General features: G+C 49.7%; 1 protein-coding gene across 3 annotated transcripts in view; it reads left to right on the forward strand.

The window, feature by feature from the left end:
* Positions 1-25412, forward strand: part of TRAF3 (TNF receptor associated factor 3) — a 460451-nt gene that overhangs the window by 364616 nt on the left and 70423 nt on the right. For all 3 annotated transcript variants that reach the window (XM_069638108.1, XM_069638107.1, XM_069638106.1), the window contains exons 7-8: positions 1722-1796; positions 9144-9236. In XM_069638108.1, the coding sequence (XP_069494209.1) occupies positions 1722-1796; positions 9144-9236 (168 nt within the window). The remainder of the gene's footprint in view (positions 1-1721; positions 1797-9143; positions 9237-25412) is intronic.

Consider the following 25412-nt stretch of genomic DNA (forward strand, 5'->3'; position numbering starts at 1 on the left):
GATACACCAGAACCACGGGCCGGACGTCCTTGTGGTCTCATCGTCTGGTGAAAGCGTTCATGAAGGGACTGTTCAGATCGTTCCCGCCGGTGAAGGCTCCGGCCCCGGCGTGGGAGCTCAACGTGGTGCTGACCAAGCTCATGGGACCTCCGTTCGAGCCTCTGCACTCGGCCCCGTTGAAGTTTCTGTCGTGGAAAACAGCGTTTCTTGTGGCCATCACCTCCGCACGACGGGTGGGAGAGATCCAGGCCCTTTCATGCAAGGCCCCGTACTTGACTTTTCACGGCACGAGGGTAGTGCTCAGGACGCACCCCTCCTTCATGCCCAAGGTACCGTCGGACTTCCATCTCAACGAACCCTTGGTGTTGCCTGTGTTCTTCCTGTCGCCTTCGTCGCCGGCTGAGAGGACTTTGCACTCGCTGGATGTGGCTAGAGCGCTGAAGTTCTACGTGGACCGTACGAAGTGTTTTCGGAAGACGTCACAACTCTTTGTGAACTTTGGACCTGTCAATCAGGGGAAGGCTCTCTCGAAGGCTTCCATTTCCAGATGGCTCTCCGGCTGTATCATGTACTGTCATCGGTTGGCAAACCGACCGCTGCCTGGCCGTCCGAGAGCCCATTCCACCAGAGCGATCGCAGCTACCACGGCGTTCCTTTCTGGTGTGCCCCTGCTGGACATATGCAGGGCTGCTACGTGGAGGTCGACGCACACCTTCACGAAATTCTACTGCGTCGATCGGGATTCCAGGGAGGAGTCCAGGGTCGGCCAAGCAGTGCTGCGCAACCTGTTCGCCTGAGGTGAGCCTGGTGAGGAGGTAAGATGCTTAATGTTGAGTTTGATGTACTGCTTAATGTTGAGCCTTTGCCACCTCCCGTGGTTGTGCATGTGTGTACTGCTATGTATTCTTTATTCATGAGCATGTGAATCCATGCCAGACCCCATGCTGGAGAAGGAACAAGTTACTTACCTGTAACTGTTGTTCTCCAGCATGGGTCTGGCATGGATTCACATGCGAATCCTCCCGCCTACCCCTCTGCGGCTCTTCACTTGGTCATACTGCCACTTCACGTGCTTCCAAATCTGAAGATGGCTGCCAGAGGCGGTGCTTAGGTAGAGGGCAGTCATTGGCTGTGGTCAGTATGACGCAGAGACCAGTGATTGGTTATTACTACGAAAGACAGATCAGAAACGAAACTGATACTGGTTTTTTCTTTACCGAGGATTCCCAGCCTGACGACGGGGAATATTCATGAGCATGTGAATCCATGCCAGACCCATGCTGGAGAACAACAGTTACAGGTAAGTAACTTGTTCCTTGTTATCTAGTAGGACCTCCGCTCTCTAGAGGTTGTTCCGCATTGATCAGGAGTTTGTCCGCAAAGGATCAAGATCTCTGGGGCCCTGCTCACGTATCACATGGTGGTTCCGCTCTGTTTGGTGCATATCGGTGCCATGTGCTTGAACTGCTTTGAGAGGAGTGAAGCTTGAGGGGTTGTTCCACATCTGGAAATGGGCTTCTTGTAGAGTTCCTTTTGCACAATGCTTTATCCGATGGGTATGTCCGGAAGTGACGTTCTTCAGACCCTATAGGGTAGGTGCTTGTATAGGCTCTTGACGTACAGGGAGTGGAGGATTCGCATGCTCGTGGCCGCGCAGAATGAATGCTCGTATTATGCAGAACATATCGTTAAATCATGTTTTCCACATTGTCTCTTTTCAGCTGGCCGCCCATTTGGCAGAATGCTTCAACGCCCCAAGTACCTGCAGTTTTAAACGTTACGGCTGTAGTTTCCAGGTCAGTATATTGACATCGCAAGTTTGTTTTCCACCAAAGGCCGCAGTGGGCGCCCACTAGATTTTGAAATGCAATGCTCCCGTATAGGAAAGTATAAACAAGCATTGGCAAAGCCCAGAGGGATGTTTTTTGTGTACGCATGGGATGGACATTTGCCAGGCACTGCCATAACGGTACCACCACCTGGCCATAAGTTGGAAAATGGTGTGATTACCTGGACATATGATAGCAGGGCCTGGCAAATGCAAATCTAATACCTATGCACAAGCCAAAACTATTGGCTTTGTCACCGCTTGTTTTTAACAGAACTTCCATGCAAGGAACAGATGGTAAATAAAGTCATTCAGTCTTGAGTAAGACATTTTTATTACACCAGTTGTACATTTACAGCTGCAATTAAGCCATTCACACTCAGAAGACTGCTTAGAAAGAACACTGGCAAGTCGGTTTGATGTTACTGCTTGATCGAGCATGCTCAAGAGATCCCAGGAGGGTATGTTTTGAGCAGGCAGTGGCACGTATTGGGTGGGACCGGCCATAGGAAGCATGGCCATGGGCAGTCAACACCCACAAACTCTGTGCCCCTCCTCACATGTCATCACCCTCCTAGCTGTGCTCTGTTTCGGCTAAGAGGTGGCTAGTAGGCAAAACTAAAACGGAGCCTTTGGTGTAAACACCAGTGCAATAAACTGCTGGGGTTTTAGGGTTGGTTGGATCTTAGTGTGCCAATGAGGTGGGGTATAGACATCAACATCAAGAAAAAGTGGTGCATGTGCAAACCACGTAATCACTTATGCTCCGCTGATGGTGACAGCATGCCCTTACTGGATTCTCTGAACTGTGTCAAGCCTTGTGTCTGCACCAAGCACTGTTGTCATGACACCGGGCACTATTGGATCTCTGGCGGTGTGCCGCTATCGCCTTCAATCTCACCAGCACTCTTCAGCCTCTTGCCATATTCTGCAGCACGGACCTTTGGGTGCAGGTGCCAGCTGAATATCACAGAGAAGGGCTGCGTTATTAATTTCCTGATGTTTAAAGGCAATCCAGTGCAAAATGTAACCCGAATTAAGAGGAGGTTGCTCTATGGGTCACGTGAAGCAAGCGGCACATGCCGCATCATTACAGAACTGCCCGTTACACCTAGCACTCCTGTGGTTTGCTGTCTTGTGGCGATTGCGCCTAAATGGTGCAACAAAGGGAATGTGCTGAGGCAGGCTCGTATGCGAATAACAGAAAAAGTATGAAGCTTTGCCTTGCTGATATCATACAATATAATAAAAGGCCAAATGTGTGTTTGTCTGATGCAGTAATGTGCAGTAGAGGCTGCCCGCTTCACCTGTTGTCACCACTAGAGGGAGCTGTTGCCTTAGGAATAACATATCAATACTCTAAAAATGTCTCTCCTCAAGCACTTTGGCCTGTGTGCATATCTCTCTCTCTCTTAGACACACACACACTCTGTCACAGATGTTTGTGATTAGCCCATCCACCTATGCCCAGTGACACGCCATAGACCTTTTTATAAAGCTGTGGCGGGGCAGATCTATTCCTGTGGATTAGGCACAGTTTATTTTAGCCCCAATTCTATTGAAAAGTATTTGACTCTCCTTCTCCAAGTCCCTGGAGTGTTAACAGTTGTGAGAAGATGCACACCTTGTTTGGCACCCATTTGCAGACTCAAGCCTTTTTGCCGCTTTGGCTGGGGGTAGGTTGGGCACAGAACTGAATTTGCCATTTCTGCCTGCCCCGCCTACATCCGAATGCTTTCCTGCCTACGTGTGCATAGGACATAAAGGATGGTTTTACGTTACAGAGCATACAAAGATTGCATAGGACATAAAGGATGGTTATACGTTACAGAGCATACAAAGATTGCATAGGACATAAAGGATGGTTATATTTTACAGAGCATACAAAGATTGAATTGGACATAAAGGATAGTTATACGTTACAGAGCATACAAAGATTGCATAGGACATAAAGGATGGTTATACGTTACAGAGCATACAAAGATTGCATAGGACATAAAGGATGGTTTTACGTTACAGAGCATACAAAGATTGCATAGGACATAAAGGATGGTTATACGTTACAGAGCATACAAAGATTGCATAGGACATAAAGGATGGTTATACGTTACTGAGCATACAAAGATTGCATATGACCGACATAAAGGGTGGTTATAGGTTACAGAGCATACAAAGATTGCATAGGACATAAAGGATGGTTATACGTTACAGAGCATACAAAGATTGCATAGGACATAAAGGATGGTTTTACGTTACAGAGCATACAAAGATTGCATAGGACATAAAGGATGGTTATACGTTACAGAGCATACAAAGATTGCATAGGACATAAAGGATGGTTATACGTTACAGAGCATACAAAGATTGCATATGACCGACATAAAGGGTGGTTATAGGTTACAGAGCATACAAAGATTGCATAGGACAGGCCTAAAGGATGGTTATACGTTACAGAGCATACAAAGATTGCATAGGACATAAAGGATGGTTATATGTTACAGAGCATACAAAGATTGCATAGGACAGACCTAAAGGATGGTTATACGTTACAGAGCATACAAAGATTGCATTGGACATAAAGGATGGTTATACGTTACAGAGCATACAAAGATTGCATAGGACATAATGGATGGTTATACATTACAGAGCATACAAAGATTGCATAGGACAGACATAAAGGATGGTTATACGTTATAGAGCATACAAAGATTGCATTGGACATAAAGGATAGTTATACGTTACAGTGCATACAAAGATTGCATAGGACATAAAGGATGATTATACGTTACAGAGCATACAAAAATTGCATAGGACATAATGGATGGTTATAAATTACAGAGCATACAAAGATTGCATAGGACAGACATAAAGGATGGTTATACGTTACAGAGCATACAAAGATTGCATTGGACATAAAGGATGGTTATACGTTACAGTGCATACAAAGATTGCATAGGACATAAAGGATGGTTATTCGTTACACAGCATACAAAGATTGCATAGGACATAATGGATGGTTATACATTACAGAGCATACAGAGATTGCATAGGACAGACATAAAGGATGGTTATACGTTACAGAGCATACAAAGATTGCATTGGACATAAAGGATGGTTATACATTACAGAGCATACAAAGATTGCATTGGACATAAAGGATGGTTATATGTTACAGTGCATACAAAGATTGCATAGGACATAAAGGATGGTTATTCGTTACAGAGCATACAAAGATTGCATAGGACATAAAGGATGGTTATTTGTTACAGAGCATACAAAGATTGCATAGGACAGACATAAAGAATGGTTATACGTTACAGAGCATACAAAGATTGCATAGGGCATAAAGGATGGTTATACGTTACAGTGCATACAAAGATTGCATAGGACATAAAGGATGGTTATACATTACAGAGCATACAAAGATTGCATTGGACATAAAGGATGGTTATACGTTACAGAGCATACAAAGATTGCATAGGACATAAAGGATGGTTATACGTTACATACAAAGATTGCATAGGACATAAAGGATGGTTATACGTTACAGAGCATACAAAGATTGCATTGGACATAAAGGATGATTATACGTTACAGAGCATACAAAGATTGCATAGGACATAAAGGATGGTTATACGTTACAGAGCATACAAAGATTGCATTGGACATAAAGGATGATTATACGTTACAGAGCATACAAAGATTGCATAGGACATAAAGGATGGTTATACGTTAGAGCATACAAAGATTGCATTGGACATAAAGGATGGTTATATGTTACAGTGCATACAAAGATTGCATAGGACATAAAGGATGGTTATTCGTTACGGAGCATACAAAGATTGCATAGGACAGACATAAAGGATGGTTATACGTTACAGAGCATACAAAGATTGCATTGGACATAAAGGATGGTTATACGTTACAGTGCATACAAAGATTGCATAGGACATAAAGGATGGTTATTCGTTACAGAGCATACAAAGATTGCATAGGACATAATGGATGGTTATACATTACAGAGCATACAAAGATTGCATAGGACAGATATAAAGGATGGTTATTCGTTACAGAGCATACAAAGATTGCATAGGACATAATGGATGGTTATACGTTACAGAGCATACAAAGATTGCATAGGACATAAAGGATGGTTATTCGTTACAGAGCATACAAAGATTGCATAGGACATAATGGATGGTTATACATTACAGAGCATACAAAGATTGCATAGGACAGACATAAAGGATGGTTATATGTTACAGAGCATACAAAGATTGCATTGGACATAAAGGATGGTTATTCGTTACAGTGCATACAAAGATTGCATAGGACATAAAGGATGGTTATTCGTTACAGAGCATACAAAGATTGCATAGGACATAATGGATGGTTATACGTTACAGAGCATACAAAGATTGCATTGGACATAAAGGATGGTTATACATTACAGAGCATACAAAGATTTCATAGGACAGACATAAAGGATGCTTATACGTTACAGAGCATACAAAGATTGCATAGGACAGACAAAGGATGGTTATACATTACAGAGCATACAAAGATTGCATTGGACATAAATGATGGTTATATGTTACAGTGCATACAAAGATTGCGTAGGACATAATGGATGGTTATACATTACAGAGCATACAAAGATTGCATAGGACATAAAGAATGGTTATACGTTACATACAAAGATTGCATAGGACATAAAGGATGGCTGTACGTTACAGAGCATACAAAGATAGAATTGGACATAAAGGATGGTTATACGTTACAGAGCATACAAAGATTACATAGGACATAAAGGATGGTTATACGTTACAGAGCATACAAAGATTGTATAGGACATAAAGGATGGTTTGACGTTACAGAGCATACAAAGATTGCATTGGACATCAAGGATGGTTATACGTTACAGTGCATACAAAGATTGCATAGGACATAAAGGATGGTTATACGTTACAGAGCATACAAAGATTGCATAGGACATAAGATATGGACATAAGATATAAACAGAGTAGGGCAAAACATATGAAGTGCATGATTTAGATACTTGCAGTGAGAATTTCAATTCTTGCACTAGTCCTGGCATAAGTACAGTCATGACTAGGGGCTAGGCTGAGAGAAGATATTTAGTTCTTGTTAAGTAACCAGGTGATGACACTACTTCTAAATTTCTTGAAAGTTTGGATGGATTTGATGTCCTGTGGAAGAGTATTCCATAGTGGGGAGGCAAGGACTGGGAAGCTGGAGCTGCCTGCTCTTTTGAGGTTGTATCTAGGTACCACTAAGCCGGAGGTGCTGGGACATGGTGGTTCAATGCTTTATGGGTGAGGCAGAGAGTTTGTTTTCAAGTCAATTTTTTTCTTGTATGGAGAGCCATTTACAGTATTTTCTAGTTGCCGAGATGTGCTCTTTTCTGGGTATTGTCTTTGTCATGCTGGCGGAATACCATTAGCTTCCTGTGGAATCCGCCTGTTTTTAGCACCTGTTAAAAGCAGGCACCTTCCATAGTAGCCTCGAGCACATGCCCAACGCGAGTGTGAAGTGTTGGAGACCCTGCATTGTCACTACCACATGCAAATTAAAGGTGTTGGCCTGTTTCGACCAGGCTTGGTTTTTTGCATTTAATAGTGCAAGTAACCAAAACTGCACAAAAAGTGCAAACTTAGAAGTTCCCCTACATGCAATTCCCACTTTAAAAAAAAAACCTAGACCCTTGGTGTGCAGTTTTCTTGCGTTCGCTGTGCGTGAAGCTCTGTGGCGTGTGCAGTGTTAATTAAAGACTGCAGTTTTATTCTGGGAGCTGCACGCCTATTCTAACAGAAACAGGGTCTTGAGGAAACAGCCCTCTCCATTATCATCATATGCAAATAGTCCTGGTATGTAGTGTAACAGCAGGTGGTTGATGTGTCCACGAAAGGTGCATTTAAACTGTAGGGTGGAGGCGTTCCTCTATCTGGCTGGTGTCTGTATAGGGTTTTGGCAAGTGGTTGAAGGATCCACAAAAGGTGCTGTGAAATTGTAGGGTCGAGGCGTTCCTCTATGTGGCTGGAGTCTGTATGGGGTCTGAGCAGGTGGTTGATGGATCCACGAAAGGTTCAGTGAAATTGTAGGGTGGAGGAGTTCCTCTATCTGGCTGGAGTCTGTATGGGGTCTGAGCAGGTGGTTGATGGATCCATGAAAGGTGCTGTGAAATTTTAGGGTGGAGGCGTTCCTCTATCTGGCTGGAGTCTGTATGGGGGAGACCTCTCCACCTGGAGGGCCGGGGGGGGTTCACTTTTATCGAGCCTTGCCCTTGACACCTAGAACAGACAAGAGCTTTTCAAGTGTCCAGAGCTGTTACCCTGCAGCTCACCTGATACTCCAACACATAAACACAGCGGAGAAGACCCTAGGGGCCCGCAATGGGATGCACACAATCCTGTATTCTGTTTAGCCCCCGAAGGCACCGGGTGCTCCGCATAGCCAGACCCTGTGGGAGAACCCGAGGTTACATAGCAAGGGGAACGCTTATATACAGGCATGAACACATGGGCGTAAATAGTTACATGGCCACCGGCTTCAATCACAATTGCACAGTATTTTGACAAGGCAGGAGTCCAGAATGCTGGATCAGGGTAATTTATCTGCATCTTCAGAGGGAGGTTTGCTGAGACAGCTCGTGCACTAGGGAAGAGGAAATAGAGCACCAAGTGAAGGGGTCGCGAATGCTTGTAGCAACTGGGCAGGCGGAAGAGTGTTGGTCATTCAGTGTTTGGAGGGCGGCGTGGCAGGGGTGGGTCAAGCTCTCTGCATTGGTCGGCTTGTGTGGACATGGCTGGGGAAGGTGGGCCATGAGACTTCCCCTGACATGTCAGACAAAAGGGTGGAGTCTGTGGGGCAGGGAAAGTCTTGTTCCAGAGCGTAGGAGCATGGTTGGAGGCTGCTCAGCTCGCTTTCTGGAGACCACGCTCTTGCTAGAGTGTCAGTGTACGATGTCACTGTTGCCGTTGAGGAATTGGGAGGTGGGATTGCATGTCCCTTGCCCTGGAATCACAACGTAACATGATAACAGTGCAACGATTGGATCATCTCCTTTGACGGGTATCGATACGTTTCTATTCAGCGGTCCGCCCGCTGCACGGAGCACCAACCTATCTGTTCACATTGCCGAGTCTGCTAGATGCAGACCCTGTGCACGCTCATCTAAATTATGCACACTGCTTGCTCCAACTGTGCAGTGCTGCGTGCTCCTCCTCCAGGGTGTTCTCAATTTCCAAGTGCATTTCATTAAGGTAAAACATGTTCATTTGTTTCCATTTCTCAGGGGACAAATCAGCAAATTAAAACCCACGAAGCAAGCTCAGCTGTGCAGCATGTTAACCTGATGAAGGAGTGGAGCAGTTGCCTAGAATCAAAGGTAATCCAGTCCACTTTTCTCTCCTTCCTTTCATACACCATGCATTAAAAGCCCCGGAGAAGGCCGGAGTCTAGTTAACATATGATTGGTCGCATGTAGGGTCTTTGCAATACATTAAACGCTGCAGAAGTTGCCTTAGCGTGCAAGGATCGGGAAACACAGGGATCAGAAGGCAGCATACCCTTGCTGCTGCCTTTTGGAGTCTCTTAGGAAAGGTTTCTCTTTTGGCAACTTTCCCCTCCATAGTTTCTATGGAACCCCAATCCTTTTGCTTTGTTTTTGATCCTGTCTTGACTTTTTGAGGAGTAGTTAAGTGTTCAGCTTCCCTTCCCCCGCCTTGTGCTATTTTGTGATGGGGAAACGGATCAGACTATCAGTACACGTTTCTATCTTTTACTTTTTGTAACTTGGTAACCTTGCACACAGCATCTTACTATGCAGTGCAATGAGGATACTTTTCTATCACCGTAGCTTTTTTAAAAACTAGGGATTTTTGGTTACTTTTATATGTGCCTAAAGACGAGCTGGTGGCAGCAATTCTATTTTTACCATTTTTGTTTTGTTTCTAGTTTGCACATTCACGTTTATCGTGTATGGCTACTAAATGTGGCTAGTGGCCTAAAATTGCCACGTAACAAGATTTTCGCTTGTTATTTGGCTATTTTGTTGTTTGGCCGCCTTCCTGCCTTGCCAGGTCAGGGAACATCATATAAGGTCAGGCACTTGCCTGGGAAAGCTGCAGCTTACGCGGGCTGGTGGGTGGGTGGGTGAATGGGGGGGGTGCGGGGGTGTGTGTGTGTGTTTTTTGCCTAGGAACTGGGTGGGACTGACTTGCCCCACTCCACATCTGTGGTGCCATAGAGCGGCATGAGTGAAACCAATAGTTGTCCCTGATTGGACAACTACTGGCTGTTTGAATCGTGTAGATCCTTACGATTGGTGAACTTGGACGTGCTTCTAGGCTGGACTTTGAATAAGAAGAGGACTCCTACAGCCATTTCTTCACATCCGCATTGGAGCCAAGAACCCCCTGTAGATGAACAGCCGACTGAAGAAGCCTGGCATCCCTTCCAGCGTCAAGCCCAGTGAAGCCCAGTTGGAGGACCTGATCTGCGAAGGCCCTGTGCGGTGCTTCCATCCCTGGACTGGTGGGGCCAACCAGTCTCAATGTGTTCTTGAGGATCCAGCCACCCTGAGCCTTTGGAAGTGTCCCTGGACCACCCAGTGGACTGACCAGCACTCCGGTGGACTACCTTGCTAGATCTATTGCCACTCCGCACCTGGAACTTTGGTGGTCTCCAGCGTGTGGTATAAGACGCCTCCCTGCTGGATTTCGGCTTCCCAGCTTCAAGGGATTGTGGCCCGGAAGGATGTCTACAACCTGGAAGGACGCCTGTCGTCGTCTGTGTGCAGTGGCCGTCGGTGCAACTCACCTTCCCCGTCCTGTGGAAGAGTCCTTTAGAAGGCTTCATTGGGAATCCTGTATTTCTCCATCGCCATAGTTTCACTCTGCTCCTGGACCCGACTGGACGAATACTTGCACCCGCAGCTCCTGGGCACCTCTCACTGGAACCGACAGCGGGACCTCCAACCTCCAGCGAACCCCAGTCGACCCATGCAGGTACCTGGGAAAATCTCAGTTGGGTGGGTAAGAAAATGCAAAGCATTTGTCTCCCCTTGTCCCCCATAGGATAACATTGAGAACAAGCCTCTGTCCTCACATTCCATTCCACTGCCTTTTGACCGTTGGACCTGGGTAGTGTCATCTGAAAGATAAGAACACATTTTACTTACCTAGTAAGTTTGTTGTATCTCTTGTTTTGAACAATCGCCAACACAAGTAACTTACCTGCTACAGATACATTCCTGGGAGAAGCATTGGGAATTTTGGGCACAAGGCCCCATTCTTCTTGGGGACTGGACTGCTGAAGTTAGAGAATATAACATGTGACTTGGTTCCATATTTACTACATCACTTTCCCTACCTCCTGTGTTGATTTAAGTCATTCAATGCATTTTAAGATCCTAGTGAATGTATATTATTGAGTATTGTGTGATATTATCACCTGCTTGTTTCATTCTCTTAGTGTGTGCTTAGGCCTAGAATAAATCAGTGTATTTTTATAGATTCCTGTCTAAATTGAATTGTTGTGCTCTTCACTGTATGGACTCATTGTGGCTCCCTGACCCCACTCATGCTGTCCCCTGAGAATAGCCTTGACTGCTCTCCACGTTCACCCTGAATGGGTTTTGGCTAACCTCTCAGAGTTCCCCTGTTCACTAGAACTGGGGTGGCCTCCTAAAATCGGTGCAATAGTCCAGATTCTAAAAATCAATGTTAACAGGAAAAAGAGGTGGTTTGGAACAAGCATGTCCTGTGGTACCTTCCTGAAGCACAGGTGGTCCTGCTCAGGACCCAGTGGTCACTGGGAGGACCTTGCAGAGGGAGGGGTCTTTTTGCCCCAAACCTTCTGCATCTTGGCTGGGGGGCTGGTGTTGGGAGGGGGGGCACGCCTTTCCGTCTGGTTGCCGGGCATGCTGGGAGCACGTCAGAGAACTAGGATATTTCCTTTTTGAGGGTTCTTTCTACATTAGGCAGGCTGTTGATTGACTCGTACACTGAAAGCCAAAGTAAGGACTTCAAAGCTGGGGTGACATAGTTCGGTTGTTGCTTGTTCGAAAGTGAGCTTGGCAACGAATTTCTTAGCACGTTCAAGGCTTATTTTTGTGTTTGAGGATAGCACAGTGTGGACACCTCGACAGTAATCAAGTCAGTACATGAATGCTGCCACAGTGATTGCAACCGGTATCTGGACTTTGCATTGAATGCATTTCCATCAAATGCAATTGCATCGAAAATATATGCATCTAATGCATGTTTTTGGGGGGGTAAAGGGTTAATGTTATTCTGCTGGGTTTTAAAGGGTTAGGGGTTGGTGTCCCCCCCCCATCTAGGAAAAAAGAAATGCATTCGGTGCACATTTCTTCAATGCAAAAATATTTGCTGGAAATTTGATGGTGGAATCGAATGGGGTTCTTCATAATGAACAATCGGGCTTTAGGCAAGCATACATCACAGTAACGGCACTCGTCAATCTACAAACACGCATGTTGAACATCATAGATGGTGGAAGAACCGGTATACTAGTTTTACTCAACTTGTCTGCAGACCTTCGACCTGCTTGACCACAATCTCCTCCTCCACACACTTGAACATCTGGGCAATTGCTCAAGGTAGGCCATCGATGGATCCAATCTTTTCTTTCCAACCGTCTATCCAGAATTCACTGGGGTGATGCTTTTTCATCCTCTGCCCCCATTAAGTGCAGCGTGCCTCAGGGAGCCGATTTGTCCCCAGTATTGTTTAACCTGTATCTAAGACCACTCTGCTCGCGCCTCAAGGACTCGGGCGCATTCTTTACGAACTGCGCTGACGATTTGCAGCTGGCCCGAGAAGTCAACGGTGATCATGTACTAGACTATCCGTGTCTTTTGCACCTACGATCTAATGGCTCCATGTGTTAAAATCGCTGCAAAAATGGGCATTTACACAAAAAATTGCGGCCAAAAGGCTATGGTTTTGCCGTCGCAATCCGTGTAAAGTATGCGGGGGACACCCCTGCAACTCCCAGACCCATTATACCATTTAAGGAGAGTGGGGACACCCCCACAGCCCCTGCTCCCCTTAAATGGTATAATAGGGTACACCTTTACCAGGTCAAACGATTGCATTTTTGCCGCGATTTTATTACTGCATACCGATCTAATTGAGTCTTGGATGACAAATTGTATGTGCCTTAACGGCAGCAAAGCTGAACTCCTCATCTTTGGCTCTTGGCAGGCCCGCTCTAAGCTGAATCCAGACTATAAAAGATTTAAAATCAAGAACTGCACTATTCCAGTGAAGTGTAAGGTAAAAACCCTAGGCATCCTTTTGGAATCCTCCCTGAATGCAGAAGCCTATGTTCACCAAATCAGCAGGAACAGCAATTAGTATCTTCGCCTGCTTAATAACATCCAGCCTTTTGTTACTGAAAGGAACTGCGCCACCGTTGTGCGAGCAACAATTCTCTCAAGGCAGGACTACTGCAATGCCGCGCCACCTTCGCTCGGGCAACCATTCTCTCAAGGCTGGACTACTGCAATGCCGCGCCACCATCGCTCGAGCAACCATTCTCTCAAGGCTGGACTACTGCAATGCCGCGCCACCTTCGCTCGGGCAACCATTCTCTCAAGGCTGGACTACTGCAATGCCGCGCCACCATCGCTCGATCAACCATTCTCTCAAGGCTGGACTACTGCAATGCCGCGCCACCATCGCTCGGGCAACCATTTTCTCAAGGCTGGACTACTGCAATGCCGCGCCACCATCGCTCGGGCAACCATTCTCTCAAGGCTGGACTACTGCAATGCCGCGCCACCATCGCTCGAGCAACCATTCTCTCAAGGCTGGACTACTGCAATGCCGCGCCACCATCGCTCGGGCAACCATTCTCTCAAGGCTGGACTACTGCAATGCCGCGCCACCATCACTCGAGCAACCATTCTCTCAAGGCTGGACTACTGCAATGGCGCGCCACCATCGCTCGAGCAACCATTCTCTCAAGGCTAGAGTACTGCAATGCCACGCCACCATCGCTCGAGCAACCATTCTCTCAAGGCTGGACTACTGCAATGCCGCGCCACCATCACTCGGGCAACCATTTTCTCAAGGCTGGACTACTGCAATGCCGCGCCACCATCACTCGAGCAACCATTCTCTCAAGGCTGGACTACTGCAATGGCGCGCCACCATCGCTCGAGCAACCATTCTCTCAAGGCTGGACTACTGCAATGGCGCGCCACCATCGCTCGAGCAACCATTCTCTCAAGGCTGGACTACTGCAATGCCGCGCCACCATCACTCGGGCCTTGCTAACTGGTGCCAACATCCTCTGCCTGAAGAAATGCCAAAGTATACAGAAGAATGCCGTGCGTATCATTAAGAGAGTCCCAAGAAGAGATCCTATCTCCAATCACAGGAGAGATCTCCATTGGTTGCCCGTGTGGGAACGTATCAACTTTAAAGTGGGCGCCCTTGAACATCGCTGTCTTTTCGGGACCTCTCCCCCTACCTAAAGTCCTTAATCTCCCGTTACACCCCGAGCAGATCACTTTGCTCCTTCAACTCATTAACTGCAGTTTCATGTGTTAATATCCGCACAGAAATATCACGATACAAAAATATCACCATATTTTTGCGGCAATATTGAGCCATGGACCCTGCAGGGGACACCCCCGATACCCCTGCATTATTTTTAAATGTGCGGGGGACACCCCCGCTCCCACAAATTATCCCCCCCAAAAATATCGCCTTTGGCGAGACAGACGACCCTATGTACGGCAATATTTTTGGTGGGGATAATATGTAGGGATATCAACTGCCCAGGATATGAACGATCACATGGATTAGGTAGATTGTTTCCAGTTGGTGCTGCCAATTTTTGGAACGCACTGGCACTGACTAGGCTCGAAGAGAACACAATGGCTTTCTTGCAGAGCATTGAAATCCCTACTCTTCAAGAAATGGATTGCCCAAATTCTCTCTTGAGCCCACTAGGATCTTGATTGCCCCTTTCTTTATGTCCGTCTGATTCGTGTAATTGTCGCACCCTGAGGCCTGCCGGCTTCCGGCGCACTACAAATAAAGTGAAAAAAAATAAAAAGCGGCTTGAGAAGCTTTTGATGAGCGAGGCTGGGAGTGCCGTATACATATCGAACAGTATTGGTGTTTGGGACATCCTTGTGAAATGACACAGGAGAGCTTGCTGGGAGACGAGGAAAAGGTGCCCAATTAGCCATGATGTGTGCAGTCTGCTAGGTCAGAGGAGAACAGTTCAAGGCCCTATGAAGGATAGCAATGACGGTTTCCAGGTGCTTCATCGGGAGATCATGATCAATAGTCGATTGATTGTTAAAAGCGGGCTTTCATGTTTTTTTAGTCAATAAAGGAACTGAAATGCTCTGATCAGTGTCGGCCGGTGCATTGGAACTATTTAAACCTCACTAGTCTTCGAGGTATTGTGTTTTGTGCACGCAGTGTTTGGGAAAGGGGCTAGGTTGGGAGCACTGGCCGGGGTGGACTGCATGGATGGCTGCATGTAGCGCACTTTCCTCCAGATGCTTTAGTTATCTTGGCCAGAAGCTGGAGGACCGGACATTCTTTTGTACTATATGTAAAACAAATGTCAGGAAAATGCTGGGTCCATGCTTGCCAACCAGGTTCAGTACTCCATTCCGATGTGCCGCTGCAGCCCTGCTCCACGTATCTCAGGCCTTTTATCCAGGTTCCGTACACCATTCTGATGTGCCATCGCGGGCCTGCTCCACGTATCTCAGGTCTTTTATCCAGGTTCAGTACTCCATTCTGATATGCCCCTGGGGTCCTGCTCCACATATGTCAGGCCTTTTGTCCAGGTTCACTACTCCATTCCGATGTGCCGCCGCGGGCCTGCTCCACGTATCTCAGGCCTTTTATCCAGGTTCAGTACTCCATTCTGATGTGCCGTCGCAGGCCTGCTCCACGTATCTCAGGTATTTTATCCAGGTTCAGTACTCCATTCTGATGTGCCCCCGTGGGCCTGCTCCATGTATATCAGGCTTTTATCCAGGTCCTGTACTCCATTCCGATGTGCCGCCGCGGGCCTGCTCCACGTATCTCAGGTCTTTGATCTAGGTTCAGTACTCCATTCTGATGTGCTGCCGGGGGCCTGCTCCATGTATCTCAGGTCTTTTATCCAGGTTCAGTACTCCATTCTGATATGCCCCTGGGGTCCTGCTCCACATATGTCAGGCCTTTTGTCCAGGTTCACTACTCCATTCCGATGTGCCGCCGTGGGCCTGCTCCGCGTATCTCAGGTCTTTTATACAGGTTCAGTAATCCATTCTGATGTGCCGCCGCGGGCCTGCTCCATGTATCTCAGGTCTTTTATCCAGGTTCAGTACTCCATTCCGTTGTGCCGCAGCAGGCCTTCTCCATGTATCTCAGGTCTTTTATCTAGGTTCAGTACTCCATTCTGATGTGCCGCCGGAGGCCTGCCCCACGTATCTCAGGCCTTTTATCCAGGTTCAGTACTCCATTCCGATGTGCCGCTGCGGGCCTGCTCCACGTATCTCAGGTCTTTTATCCAGGTTTAGTACTCCATTCCGATGTACCGCCGCAGGCCTGCTCCACGTATCTCAGGTCTTTTATCCAGGTTCTGTACTCCATTCCGATGTGCTGCCACGGGCCTGCTCGACGTATCTCAGGTCTTTTATCCATGTTCAGTACTCCATTCTGTTGTGCCGCCGGGGGGCCTGCTCCATGTATCTCGGGCCTTTTATCCAGGTTCAGTACTCCATTCCGATGTGCCGCTGGGGGCCTGCTCCACGTATCTCAGGTCTTTTATTCAGGTTCAGTACTCCATTGTGATGTGTCCTGCCGGGGGCCTGCTCCACGTATATCAGGCTTTTATCCAGGTTCTGTACTCCATTCTAATGTGCCGCTGCGGGCAAGCTCCACGTATCCCAGGCCTTTTATCCAGGTTCAGTACTCCATTCTGATATGCCCCTGGGGTCCTGCTCCACATATGTCAGGCCTTTTGTCCAGGTTCACTACTCCATTCCGATGTGCCGCCGCGGGCCTGCTCCACGTATCTCAGGCCTTTTATCCAGGTTCAGTACTCCATTCTGATGTGCCGTCGCGGGCCTGCTCCACGTATCTCAGGTATTTTATCCATGTTCAGTACTCCATTCTGATGTGCCCCCGTGGGCCTGCTCCATGTATATCAGGCTTTTATCCAGGTCCTGTACTCCCTTCCGATGTGCCGCCGCGGGCCTGCTCCACGTATCTCAGGTCTTTGATCTAGGTTTAGTACTCCATTCTGATGTGCTGCCGGGGGCCTGCTCCATGTATCTCAGGTCTTTTATCCAGGTTCAGTACTCCATTCTGATATGCCCCTGGGGTCCTGCTCCACATATGTCAGGCCTTTTGTCCAGGTTCACTACTCCATTCCGATGTGCCGCCGCGGGCCTGCTCCGCGTATCTCAGGTCTTTTATCTAGGTTCAGTACTCCATTCTGATGTGCCGCCGGAGGCCTGCCCCACGTATCTCGGGCCTTTTATCCAGGTTCAGTACTCCATTCCGATGTGCCGCCGCAGGCCTGCTCCACGTATCTCAGGTCTTTTATCCAGGTTCTGTACTCCATTCTGTTGTGCCGCCGGGGGGCCTGCTCCATGTATCTCGGGCCTTTTATCCAGGTTCAGTACTCCATTCCGATGTGTCACTGGGGGCCTGCTCCACGTATCTCAGGTCTTTTATTCAGGTTCAGTACTCCATTGTGATGTGTCCCGCCGGGGGCCTGCTCCACGTATATCAGGCTTTTATCCAGGTTCACTACTCCATTCCGATGTGCCGCCGCGGGCCTGCTCCACGTATCTCAGGTCTTTTATCCAGGTTCTGTACTCCATTCTAATGTGCCGCTGCGGGCCGGCTCCACGTATCCCAGGCCTTTTATCCAGGATCAGTACTCCATTCTGATGTGCCGCCGGGGGCCTGCTCCACGTATCTGGGGTCTTTTATACAGGTTCAGTACTCCATTCCGTTGTGCCGCCGGGGGGCCTGCTCCATGTATCTCGGGTCTTTTATCCAGGTTCTGTACTCCATTCTGATGTGCCGCTGTGGCCTGGACCATGTATCTCAGGTCTTTTATCCAGGTTCAGTACTCCATTCTGATGTGCCGCCGGAGGCCTGTCCCACGTATCTCGGGCCTTTTATCCAGGTTCAGTACTCCATTCCGATGTGTCGCTGCGGGCCTGCTCCATGTATCTCAGGTCTTTTTATCCAGGTTCAGTACTCCATTCTGATGTGCCGCCGGGGGCCTGCTCCATGTATCTGGGGCTTTTTATCCAGGTTCAGTACTCCATTCCGATGTGCGGCTGCGGGCCTGCTCCACCTATCTAAGGTCTTTTATCCAGGTTCAGTACTCCATTCCGATGTGCCGCTGGGGGCCTGCTCCACGTATCTCAGGTCTTTTATTCAGGTTCAGTACTCCATTGTGATGTGCCGCCACGGGCCTGCTCCACGTATCTCAGGTCTTTTATCCAGGTTCTGTACTCCATTCTGATGTGCCGCTGCGGGCCTGCTCCACGTATCCCAGGCCTTTTATCCAGGATCAGTACTCCATTCTGATGTGCCGCCGGGGGCCTGCTCCACATATACCGGGACTTTTATCCAGGTTCAGTACTCCATTCTGATGTGCCGCCGGGGCTAGCTCCACGTATCCCGGGTCTTTTATCCAGGTTCAGTACTCCATTCTGATGTGCCGCCAGGGGCCGGCTCCACATATACCGGGACTTTTATCCAGGTTCAGTACTCCATTCTGATGTGCCGCCGGGGCTAGCTCCACGTATCCCGGGTCTTTTATCCAGGTTCAGTACTCCATTCTGATGTGCCGCCAGGGGCCGGCTCCACGTATCCCGGGTCTTTTATCCAGGTTCAGTACTCCATTCTGATGTGCCACCGCGGGCCTGCTCCACGTATCCCGGGCCCTTTATCCAGGTTCAGTTATCCATTCTGATGTGGCGCCAGGGACCTGCTACTCGTATCCCAGGCCTTTTATCCAGGTTCAGTACTCCATTCTGATATGCCGCTGCGTGCCAGCTCCACGTATCCCAGGCCTTTCATCCAGGTTCAGTACTCCATTATGATGTGCCGCCGGGGGCCTGCTCCATGTATCTCAGATCTTTTATCCAGGTTCAGTACTTCATTCCGATGTGCCACCGGGGGCCTGTCCACGTATCTCAGGTCTTTTATCCAGGTTCAGTACTCCATTCGATGTGCCGCCGGGGGCCTGCTCCACGTATCTCGGGTCTTTTATCCAGGTTCAGTACTCCATTCGGATGTGCCGCAGCAGGCCTTCTCCATGTATCTCAGGTCTTTTATCCAGGTTCAGTACTCCATTCCGATGTGCCGCCGTGGGCCTGCTCCACGTATCTCAGGTCTTTTATCCAGGTTCAGTACTCCATTCTGATGTGCCGCCAGGGGCTGGCTCCATGTATCTCAGGTCTTTTATCCAGGTTCAGTACTCCATTCTGATGTGCCGCCGGGGACCGGCTCCACGCATCTCTGGTCTTTTATCCAGGTTCAGTACTCCATTCGATGTGCCGCCGGGGGCCTGCTCTACGTATCTCGGGTCTTTTATCCAGGTTCAGTACTCCATTCGGATGTGCCGCAGCAGGCCTTCTCCATGTATCTCAGGTCTTTTATCCAGGTTCAGTACTCCATTCCGATGTGCCGCCGTGGGCCTGCTCCACGTATCTCAGGTCTTTTATCCAGGTTCAGTACTCCATTCTGATGTGCCGCCGTGGGCCTCCTCCACGTATCTTGGGCCTTTTATCCAGGTTCAGTACTCCATTCGATGTGCCGCCGGGGGCCTGCTCTACGTATCTCGGGTCTTTTATCCAGGTTCAGTACTCCATTCGGATGTGCCGCAGCAGGCCTTCTCCATGTATCTCAGGTCTTTTATCCAGGTTCAGTACTCCATTCGGATGTGCCGCAGCAGGCCTTCTCCATGTATCTCAGGTCTTTTATCCAGGTTCAGTACTCCATTCCGATGTGCCGCCGTGGGCCTGCTCCACGTATCTCAGGTCTTTTATCCAGGTTCAGTACTCCATTCTGATGTGCCGCCGTGGGCCTCCTCCACGTATCTTGGGCCTTTTATCCAGGTTCAGTACTCCATTATGATGTGCCGCCGGGGGCCTGCTCCATGTATCTCAGGTCTTTTATCCAGGTTCAGTACTCCATTCTGATAAGCCGGCGGGGGCCTGTCCACGTATCTCAGGTCTTTTATCCAGGTTCAGTACTCCATTCTGATGTGCCGCCGCGGGCCTGCTCCACGTATCTCAGGTCTTTTATCCAGGTTCAGTACTCCATTCTGATGTGCCGCCGCGGGCCTGCTCCACGTATCTCAGGTCTTTTATCCAGGTTCAGTACTCCATTCTGATGTGCCGCCGGGGGCCGCTTCCACGTATCTCGGGCCTTTTATCCAGGTTCAGTACTCCATTCTGATAAGCCGGCGGGGGCCTGTCCACGTATCTCAGGTCTTTTATCCAGGTTCAGTACTCCATTCTGATGTGCTGCCGCGGGCCTGCTCCTCGTATCTCAGGTCTTTTATCTAGGTTTAGTACTCCATTCCGATGTGCCAAGGGTGGCCTGCCCACGTATCTTGGGCCTTTTATCCAGGTTCAGTACTCCATTCTGATGTGCCGCCAGGGGCCGGCTCCACATATACCGGGACTTTTATCCAGGTTCAGTACTCCATTCTGATGTGCCGCCAGGGGCCGGCTCCACATATACCGGGACTTTTATCCAGGTTCAGTACTCCATTCTGATGTGCCGCCGGGGCTAGCTCCACGTATCCCGGGTCTTTTATCCAGGTTCAGTACTCCATTCTGATGTGCCGCCAGGGGCCGGCTCCACGTATCCCGGGTCTTTTATCCAGGTTCAGTACTCCATTCTGATGTGCCACCGCGGGCCTGCTCCACGTATCCCGGGCCCTTTATCCAGGTGCAGTTATCCATTCTGATGTGGCGCCAGGGACCTGCTACTCGTATCCCAGGCCTTTTATCCAGGTTCAGTACTCCATTCTGATATGCCGCTGCGTGCCAGCTCCACGTATCCCAGGCCTTTCATCCAGGTTCAGTACTCCATTATGATGTGCCGCCGGGGGCCTGCTCCATGTATCTCAGATCTTTTATCCAGGTTCAGTACTTCATTCCGATGTGCCACCGGGGGACTGCTCCACGTACCCCAGGTTTTTTATCCAGGTTCAGTACTCCATTCTGATGTGCCGCCGGGGGGCGGCTCCACGTATCTAGGGTCTTTTATCCAGGTTCAGTACCCCATTCTGATGTGCCGCCGGGGGCCTGCTCCACGTATCCCGGGCCTTTTATCCAGGTTCAGTACTCCATTCCGATGTGCCGCCGGGGACCGGCTCCACGCATCTCTGGTCTTTTATCCAGGTTCAGTACTCCATTCGATGTGCCGCCGGGGGCCTGCTCCACGTATCTCGGGTCTTTTATCCAGGTTCAGTACTCCATTCGGATGTGCCGCAGCAGGCCTTCTCCATGTATCTCAGGTCTTTTATCCAGGTTCAGTACTCCATTCCGATGTGCTGCCGTGGGCCTGCTCCACGTATCTCAGGTCTTTTATCCAGGTTCAGTACTCCATTCTGATGTGCCGCCGTGGGCCTCCTCCACGTATCTTGGGCCTTTTATCCAGGTTCAGTACTCCATTCTGATGTGCCGCTGCGTGCCAGCTCCACCTATCCCGGGCCTTTCATCCAGGTTCAATACTCCATTATGATGTGCCGCCGGGGGCCTGCTCCATGTATCTCAGGTCTTTTATCCAGGTTCAGTACTCCATTCTGATAAGCCGGCGGGGGCCTGTCCACGTATCTCAGGTCTTTTATCCAGGTTCAGTACTCCATTCTGATGTGCCGCCGCGGGCCTGCTCCACGTATCTCAGGTCTTTTATCCAGGTTCAGTACTCCATTCTGATGTGCCGCCGCGGGCCTGCTCCACGTATCTCAGGTCTTTTATCCAGGTTCAGTACTCCATTCTGATGTGCCGCCGGGGGCCGCTTCCACGTATCTCGGGCCTTTTATCCAGGTTCAGTACTCCATTCTGATAAGCCGGCGGGGGCCTGTCCACGTATCTCAGGTCTTTTATCCAGGTTCAGTACTCCATTCTGATGTGCTGCCGCGGGCCTGCTCCTCGTATCTCAGGTCTTTTATCTAGGTTTAGTACTCCATTCCGATGTGCCAAGGGTGGCCTGCCCACGTATCTTGGGCCTTTTATCCAGGTTCAGTACTCCATTCTGATGTGCCGCCAGGGGCCGGCTCCACATATACCGGGACTTTTATCCAGGTTCAGTACTCCATTCTGATGTGCCGCCAGGGGCCGGCTCCACATATACCGGGACTTTTATCCAGGTTCAGTACTCCATTCTGATGTGCCGCCGGGGCTAGCTCCACGTATCCCGGGTCTTTTATCCAGGTTCAGTACTCCATTCTGATGTGCCGCCAGGGGCCGGCTCCACGTATCCCGGGTCTTTTATCCAGGTTCAGTACTCCATTCTGATGTGCCACCGCGGGCCTGCTCCACGTATCCCGGGCCCTTTATCCAGGTGCAGTTATCCATTCTGATGTGGCGCCAGGGACCTGCTACTCGTATCCCAGGCCTTTTATCCAGGTTCAGTACTCCATTCTGATATGCCGCTGCGTGCCAGCTCCACGTATCCCAGGCCTTTCATCCAGGTTCAGTACTCCATTATGATGTGCCGCCGGGGGCCTGCTCCATGTATCTCAGATCTTTTATCCAGGTTCAGTACTTCATTCCGATGTGCCACCGGGGGACTGCTCCACGTACCCCAGGTTTTTTATCCAGGTTCAGTACTCCATTCTGATGTGCCGCCGGGGGGCGGCTCCACGTATCTAGGGTCTTTTATCCAGGTTCAGTACCCCATTCTGATGTGCCGCCGGGGGCCTGCTCCACGTATCCCGGGCCTTTTATCCAGGTTCAGTACTCCATTCCGATGTGCCGCCGGGGACCGGCTCCACGCATCTCTGGTCTTTTATCCAGGTTCAGTACTCCATTCGATGTGCCGCCGGGGGCCTGCTCCACGTATCTCGGGTCTTTTATCCAGGTTCAGTACTCCATTCGGATGTGCCGCAGCAGGCCTTCTCCATGTATCTCAGGTCTTTTATCCAGGTTCAGTACTCCATTCCGATGTGCTGCCGTGGGCCTGCTCCACGTATCTCAGGTCTTTTATCCAGGTTCAGTACTAGATTCTGATGTGCCGCCAGGGGCTGGCTCCATGTATCTCAGGTCTTTTATCCAGGTTCAGTACTCCATTCTGATGTGCCGCCGGGGACCGGCTCCACGCATCTCTGGTCTTTTATCCAGGTTCAGTACTCCATTCGATGTGCCGCCGGGGGCCTGCTCCACGTATCTCGGGTCTTTTATCCAGGTTCAGTACTCCATTCGGATGTGCCGCAGCAGGCCTTCTCCATGTATCTCGGGTCTTTTATCCAGGTTCAGTACTCCATTCCGATGTGCCGCCGTGGGCCTGCTCCACGTATCTTGGGCCTTTTATCCAGGTTCAGTACTCCATTCTGATGTGCCGCTGCGTGCCAGCTCCACCTATCCCGGGCCTTTCATCCAGGTTCAGTACTCCATTATGATGTGCCGCCGGGGGCCTGCTCCATGTATCTCAGGTCTTTTATCCAGGTTCAGTACTCCATTCTGATGTGCCGCCGCGGGCCTGCTCCACGTGTCTCAGGTCTTTTATCCAGGTTCAGTACTCCATTCTGATGTGCCACCGGGGGCCGCTTCCACGTATCCCGGCCTTTTATCCAGGTTCAGTACTCCATTCCGATGTGCCAAGGGTGGCCTGCCCACGTATCTTGGGCCTTTTATCCAGGTTCAGTACTCCATTCTGATGTGCCGCGGGGGCCGGCTCCACGTATCTCTGGTCTTTTATCCAGGTTCAGTACTCCATTCTGATGTGCCGCCGCAGGCCTGCTCCACGTATCCCGGCCTTTTATCCAGGTTCAGTACTCCATTCTGATGTGCCGCCGCAGGCCTGCTCCACGTATCCCGGCCTTTTATCCAGGTTCAGTACTCCATTCCGATGTGCCGCCGCAGGCCTGCTTCACGTATCCCGGCCTTTTATCCAGGTTCAGTACTCCATTCCGATGTGCCACCGGGGGACGGCTCCACGTAACCCGGGCCTTTTATCCAGGTTCAGTACTCCATTCTGATAAGCCGGCGGGGGCCTGTCCACGTATCTCAGGTCTTTTATCCAGGTTCAGTACTCCATTCTGATGTGCCAAGGGTGGCCTGCCCACGTATCTCTGGTCTTTTATCCAGGTTCAGTACTAGATTCTGATGTGCCGCTGGCTTTTATCCAGGTTCAGTACTAGATTCTGATGTGCCGCTGGCTTTTATCCAGGTTCAGTACTCCATTCTGATGAGTACTCCATTCTGATGTGCCGCCGGGGGTGGGGGGGGCGGCTCCACGTATCTCTGGTCTTTTATCCAGGTTCAGTACTCCATTTTGATGTGCCGCCGGGGGCCTGCTCCACGTATCCCGGGCCTTTTATCCAGGTTCAGTACCCCATTCTGATGTGCCACCGGTGGCCGGCTCCACGTATCTCTGGTCTTTTATCCAGGTTCAGTACTCCATTCCGATGTTCCACCGGGGGCCTGCTCCACGTATGCCGGGCCTTTTATCCAGGTTCAGTACTCCATTCTGATGTGCCGTCGGGGGCCGGCTCCACGTATCTCTGGTCTTTTATCCAGGTTCAGTACTAGATTCTGATGTGCCGCTGGCTTTTATCCAGGTTCAGTACTCCATTCTGATGAGTACTCCATTCTGATTTGCCGCCGGGGGCCTGCTCCACGTATCCCGGCCTTTTATCCAGGTTCAGTACTCCATTCTGATGTGCCGCCGGGGGCCTGCTCCACGTATCCCGGCCTTTTATCCAGGTTCAGTACTCCATTCTGATGTGCCGCCGGGGGCCTGCTCCACGTATCCCGGCCTTTTATCCAGGTTCAGTACCCCATTCTGATGTGCCACCGGTGGCCGGCTCCACGTATCTCTGGTCTTTTATCCAGGTTCAGTACTCCATTCCGATGTTCCACCGGGGGCCTGCTCCACGTATGCCGGGCCTTTTATCCAGGTTCAGTACTCCATTCTGATGTGCCGTCGGGGGCCGGCTCCACGTATCTCTGGTCTTTTATCCAGGTTCAGTACTAGATTCTGATGTGCCGCTGGCTTTTATCCAGGTTCAGTACTCCATTCTGATGAGTACTCCATTCTGATTTGCCGCCGGGGGCCTGCTCCACGTATCCCGGCCTTTTATCCAGGTTCAGTACTCCATTCCGATGTTCCACCGGGGGCCTTTTATCCAGGTTCAGTACTCCATTCCGATGTTCCACCGGGGGCCTGCTCCACGTATGCCGGGCCTTTTATCCAGGTTCAGTACTCCATTCCGATGTTCCACCGGGGGCCTGCTCCACGTATGCCGGGCCTTTTATCCAGGTTCAGTACTCCATTCCGATGTTCCACCGGGGGCCTGCTCCACGTATGCCGGG

This window comes from Ambystoma mexicanum, chromosome 14 (assembly GCF_040938575.1).
Source record: "Ambystoma mexicanum isolate Mex_15411 chromosome 14, UKY_AmexF1_1, whole genome shotgun sequence".
In the NCBI taxonomy this organism is placed as follows: Eukaryota; Metazoa; Chordata; class Amphibia; order Caudata; family Ambystomatidae; genus Ambystoma; species Ambystoma mexicanum.